Here is a 6,007-nt window from a genome sequence, read left to right as displayed (position 1 = left end):
ATTAAAAAATAGTACTGGTGTCCAATCGATCAATTTTATCATCTTATGAAACGATGCGATGGAAAAATTGTAAACTCACTCTACGTGCAGAAACATTTTCATAAACATTTCCATTTTTTGAATGTACTACCACTAATATCTAAAACAATATAATCTACCCCTTTTTTGGAGCTCGAAAGAGTTGGAGATTTTAAAGCATTTTGTCCTTGTTTAACTGCGTGTCTGGGATATGGAGTACTCCGATGGTACTGCGTGTCAGGGATATGGAGTACTCCAATAGTGTTCGGTTTCCAAGATACAATTTAGGATTAAGTTGTAAGATTATTTTAATCATATGGAGTTAGTTATGACTAATTATCTCATGATTATCCATCTAAGATATAGTTGTAGGGTTGAATCTCATAAACCAAACATACTACAAATTTAATTCTTGATACAATCTTGTAAACCGAGCATCCCCTACTATATTATCTTCATTAATTTGATTCAATCGTAGCCCATTGAACGGGAGATTAATTAATCAAACAAGTTATGATTATAATTGTATATCAAAGGTGTCTCACTTTATAAGAGTACTACATTTAACTTTTTTCTATTTTAATGTTTTCCTGTTCTTCAACTTTTGTTGTCTTTAGTGAATTTATTACTTAAATCAAAGTGAGTACTTCATCGGTCCCATTTAAGATGTTCTTGAGTGACACAAAATTTTAGGAAGGGAAGTTTGATGGAATAAATAGAGAAAAAAATATATAGTTGAATATTTTAATAAAGAGAGAGGAAAGAGAGATTTATTTCCAAATATAAAGAGTGTACATCTTGAACAAACTAAAAAGGAAAGATGGATAATGAGACGAATGAAGTATATAATTAGTTTTATAAATTTATTATTACTTTTATTAATAAAAATGATTATTAATTACAGTTGAATAATTCAAAAATAAGATATATGTTTTACTAAAATTATAAAAAAAAATTAATATATTACTCTCACCATCGATGATTGATATGTAGGTCTATATAGTAAATTAATGCTTAGAATTGATATGTACTTCCTCCATCTCTTGAAAATATGAATTTTGAAGGGGTGCAAATTTTAATATACAATTGATGAAGTAAGAGAGCTAAAAAAAAGTGGTTGAAATATTGTTATTGGATAATAAATCTCATCTTAGAAGAGATTTTTTTTTCTAAATTAGAAAGTTCGTTATTTTAAGAGACGGACTAAAAAGAAAATACTACTCCCTCCGTCCCTGAAAATTTGTCACGTATTTCCATTTTCGTCCGTCCTTAAAAATTTGTCACCTTTCACTTTTACCATTTTTAGTAGCGGACCTCATATTCCACTAACTCATTCTCACTCACATTTTATTATAAAACTAATATATAAAAGTAGGACTCACATGCCACTAATTTTTTCAACCCACTTTCTATTACATTTCTTAAAATTCATGCTGGATCAAATGGTGACAAATTATGGGGGACGGAGGGAGTAATCGGTTTATAGAAGCACTTTTTTAAGGGACCAATAGACTTATAAGTAGATCTATAGCTCAAGCTAAATATGATGATGCTCAAAAGTCATATATCTAACTTTTTTGCATATAGTATTTGACTAAAGTATACTTTTATGTACCAAATACTAAAGTAATGTATGACATATTAAATATTCATTGTTAGATCAATTTTGATCTGGACGCAATTTCAATATGAGAGTTTGTGAAAATACTACGGATAAACGTTTTTTTACACTTTTATTCAATCTTGAATAAGCGGATAAAACAATATAGTAGTGTATGATTATACAGTTATACTAGTAGATATGTGTTTGATAAATTTGAATTTTAGTGTGCGGTGGAGAGACAATAGTTGGCTCGTGGCTTAGATTGTTACAAATAGTAGAGGTCTCAACTCGTGGTTGAGATTTATAGTCATAACTCCAAATTATTTTCTGACACAATATGGTATCTTCCCATTGGCTGACCTTATTATCCGACTCATCATGCTCCCACTGTAACTGGATAGGTTTCCCACACTTTTCATTCTTGACCAAGTGATTTGATATATGGAACACCACCCACTACTTCTTTACGTTCACATGATTTGCCTTATGTTCCAAATTTTCAAATAAAAGAGAGAGAAAGAGAGATCATAAGTGAAAGCGATGTTATTCCTAATCCATTTATGAGCCTTGAAAAATTATGTTATCTGCACTATTTCTATGCAATTGTACATAAACTGAACATATCATCAACTTCCAGTCTGTTAAGCCACATCAGCAAACATCTTAGTCTGGCGTTGGTCCTACCTCGACTTATAATAGCCACGAAATTACTAAACAGTTTTTCCAACCCACTAAATACCTGCCACGTGTAATCTCCTAGCTCTCACTAGCCACCTTTACTTGAATGGAATCCTCAACTCCCAAACTCTCACAACATAACACACCAATCAAAAAACTAAACACAAAGCAATCAAAGTTCAAAAAAAAAAAACTGCGATGCTGAAGTCTGAAACAGCGAACAAGTGGGCCCGCAGCTGCGACGCCTGCCGCTCGGCCGCGTCGGCCATCTACTGCCTCGCGGACCAGGCGTACCTCTGTGGCAGCTGCGACGCCCGCATCCACGACGTGGCCTCGCACCACGACCGCGTAGGGGTGTGCGAGGCTTGCGAGAGGGCCCCGGCGGCCTTCTTGTGCAAGGCCGACTCGGCGTCCCTCTGCGAGGCCTGCGACGCAGAAATCCACTCGGCCAATCCTCTGGCGTGCCGCCACCACCGCGTCCCGGTCCAGCCCATACCTTACAGTTACAGCGACGAGGAAGACGAAGCGGGATCGTGGTTGCTGATGAATACAATCAGGCCGTCGTTTCTGGATGAGTATTTGGATTTGGATCTTGAGGACTATAATGAGTTGAGTGAGGGATATTCATACAACAATGAGCAGCAGCAAGGGCATTGCGGTGTTGCTGCAGGGAGCAGCTATGACGACAGCATCGTTCCCGCTGATTATCACAACAAGGGATACCAAGCTGGATATTCTTTTCCTGTGAGTTCTTCACCTCTGCTATTTACAACTTTTTACCTTTTCTTTTCTTCTCCAAATATTATTTTGCAATGCTCTTAATGATATACTCCATCCTACTAAGTGGAGTATTTATTACTCCATTTTATTAATTTGGATTTAGAGATTCAATAATAAATAGTTAATCAAAAATAAAAGTGTACATATATGTATCTACGAAATTTGATGCCATAATTATGTCAAATAAATTTTATTTATAAAAATAATGAATATATATAAAATAAATTTAAATTGATTGAAATTATCTATTGAGAGAAAAAATAAGAAATCTCAAAGGTTGTTCGGGAAAATTCAAAAAGATTTTAAGTTTGTGTAATTATAGCTAAATAACTCCCCATATTGTCTTGACTCGTTTTGCCATGAAGATGGTATGTAATCCACCTTTGGTCGAATTTGATCAAAAATTTTGTGGAAAAAAATAGAAAATCTCAAAATTAAATTTAAACTATAGAAAAATTTGAAAATTGGTATATTTATGGATAAATAAATTTGTTTTTCTAATCTTGCATTTCATTATAGCATGTAAACAACAAAATTTTTTAGGATGATAGCATGTAAACTATTGAACTTTATCAGAAGAAATGCTAAGTGAAAACATTGATTATTGAGCATAGGTATCAACGGACATTGGGATAGTCCCGGAATCCACAAGCGAAGCATCATCGATGAAATGCGAAGCGTCGGACAAACGAGGCACCATCGAACTATTCACGAGCCCCTTGATCGAAGCCCCAAGTCAGTTGAGCCAGATGGATCGAGAAGCGAGGGTGCTGAGGTACAAGGAGAAGAAGAAGACGCGCAAGTTCGAAAAGACGATAAGGTACGCATCAAGGAAGGCGTATGCCGAAACAAGGCCGAGAATCAAAGGCCGCTTCGCCAAGAGGAAAACTTCGCAAGGCCAAGTTGATCAGATCTTCTCTTCGCACCCGGATAATGCATACGGCGTCGTTCCCTCCTTCTGATCTCTCATTCTCTTATTTGCAATAGCCTCCATATATATCTGCTTGCTTCCTTTGTCACTTGCCTTGTGTATATATATACTGTGTGTTTTTGTCAAGTGACTTTTCACTTCTAATCTTCTATATTGTTATTTGTTACTAGATCAGATCACATGAATTCGTAATAGGCGAAAGTCATAAAATAATTAAAAAGTCTTTCTAACTGTAGGGATCAGATCACTCGGGATTCACTAATTACCGGGACCTCTTTTGTATTAGGTCACCACTGAGATGGCTAATCTCAGTAAGAACAAGCCAAGGAATACAAAAGAAACTAGAACTATTACAATTTGTGACTAAGTACAAGATTACAGAGAAACCCTAGCCTATATCAGATCCTTAACCGATCTGATACTTCAAGCTACGCTCCGTAGAAACCCCTGCACACTGAAGTACACAAATTAGTAATACAAGAAAAAGATCCTTTCGGATCTAAATCAGAAAAGACAAAGAAAACGGAACATAAGATTTAGGATATGGCTCAGGTCGCACACACGACTGCACTGGGCCAAGGACCTCCTCAATCTTCACCAACAAGTCTCAAGGGAGCACAGTGAAACAATCGGACCCCAAAACCCTAGGGATACTCCGATTACTACAACACAGAAGCCACCTCAACACACAACCACCACACGTCTCACAATCACTGCCAAAAGGCCTCAAGAACACAAGAATCTCACGGATTTAAGAAATCAACCGAAGATCTTCAACCAAAGGAACTGATTCGAACACAACCATTCGAACCCAAAGGAAATCTCCAAATCAACACAGAAGTTGAGAGATCAACACTCAGTTCTCACGAAAACAGAGAAGAGAGTCGCCGGAGAAGAAGATCGGAGCACATTTCATTAAAGAGAGAGAGGAGAGTTCTAGAGAGAAGCTAGAGAGTCTAGCATAGAGAGAGAGAGAGAGAGTATAGGAATAGAATGAGGCGGATAGAGGATAGGGTTTGGTTTATCTCACACAACAAAACCAACCCTACATCCGACGGTCCATATCACTGATCTGCGTGAGATGGCCACGTGGCAGCCATCGGAGCATCCCAACTTAAGTATTGGGCCAAACAGCATTGGGTCACCAATACTAGAACTGGCCACATGAATTAATTCAGCCCAGCTGATTAATATCAAGCCCAACCAATTGTGGTCTATTATATCTCACATACTCTACCTTGGACTAAATTGGGTAAACAGAGGAGAGCCTTGGTCCACATGTTGATTCATCACAGCCTACAAGGCTATCTCAAGACACCAAAGAGTTAGAAGCTCATTAGTCAAGAGAATAATCAGGTTTCCTAACAAGACACCAGATGGCAAGTCAATTAGTCTTGTAGGACTTTAATTGCCTTGTGGTTTCAATAAGCCAAAGCCTAAAGAATCAGCAAGGTCTTCCCCCGGGACATGCACATGCACATGCTAACCACAATGAAAATGCAAACTTCTAATGCAAGTGAGCAGTTTATCAACAGGTAAGCATAAGCAGGGTTCCTATCAGTATGCACTTTATGCAATAAAATCTCCTATTTTTCAACCACATCTCTAATGAAATAGAACCTAACATCTATATGCTTAGTTCTATCATGAAACAAAGGATTTTTGCATAACTGTATAGCAGACTGACTATCAGAATAAACAACAGGAACAGATTTCAAGAATTTGAGTTCAGAAAGAACTCCCTTTCACCAAATTGCTTCCTTGATAGCCTCTGTGTTGGCTATATATTCTGATTCAGTAGTGGAGAGGCTACTATATGTTGCAGTTGTGATTTGCAGCTTATACATGATCCACACACTGTAAACACATAAGAAGTAGCGGACTTTCTCTTGTCCTTATCATTTGCATAGTTAGAATCCACAAAACCACATAGATTTACACCATCATCACACTTCAGGGCCATTTCAGGGCCTCCCAGTGCACAGGGCCTCCCAGAT

At 37.2% G+C, this 6,007-nt stretch overlaps 1 protein-coding gene across 1 annotated transcript; it reads left to right on the top strand.

The window, feature by feature from the left end:
* Nucleotides 1-2,448: 2,448 nt before the first annotated feature.
* On the top strand, nt 2,449-4,184 carry LOC121803111 (zinc finger protein CONSTANS-LIKE 1-like). Its single transcript, XM_042202815.1, has 2 exons — nt 2,449-3,043; nt 3,694-4,184. The coding sequence occupies exons 1-2, from the start codon at nt 2,498-2,500 to the stop codon at nt 4,039-4,041; spliced, it is 894 nt and encodes a 297-aa protein (XP_042058749.1). The 5' UTR covers nt 2,449-2,497; the 3' UTR covers nt 4,042-4,184.
* Nucleotides 4,185-6,007: the final 1,823 nt, after the last annotated feature.

The sequence above is a fragment of the Salvia splendens genome, chromosome 5, assembly GCF_004379255.2.
Source record: "Salvia splendens isolate huo1 chromosome 5, SspV2, whole genome shotgun sequence".
Lineage (NCBI taxonomy): Eukaryota > Viridiplantae > Streptophyta > Magnoliopsida > Lamiales > Lamiaceae > Salvia > Salvia splendens.
Note: the sequence above shows the minus strand (reverse complement) of the source record. Positions and strands in the feature narration are given on the sequence as shown.

Bases quoted from the DNA above. Each gene is read 5' to 3' on its own strand.
- LOC121803111 (XM_042202815.1), top strand. From the start codon at position 2,498: ATGCTGAAGTCTGAAACAGCGAACAAGTGGGCCCGCAGCTGCGACGCC. The intron at 3,044-3,693 runs GTGAGTTCTTCA...TATTGAGCATAG, and splicing joins AAGCTGGATATTCTTTTCCT to GTATCAACGGACATTGGGAT.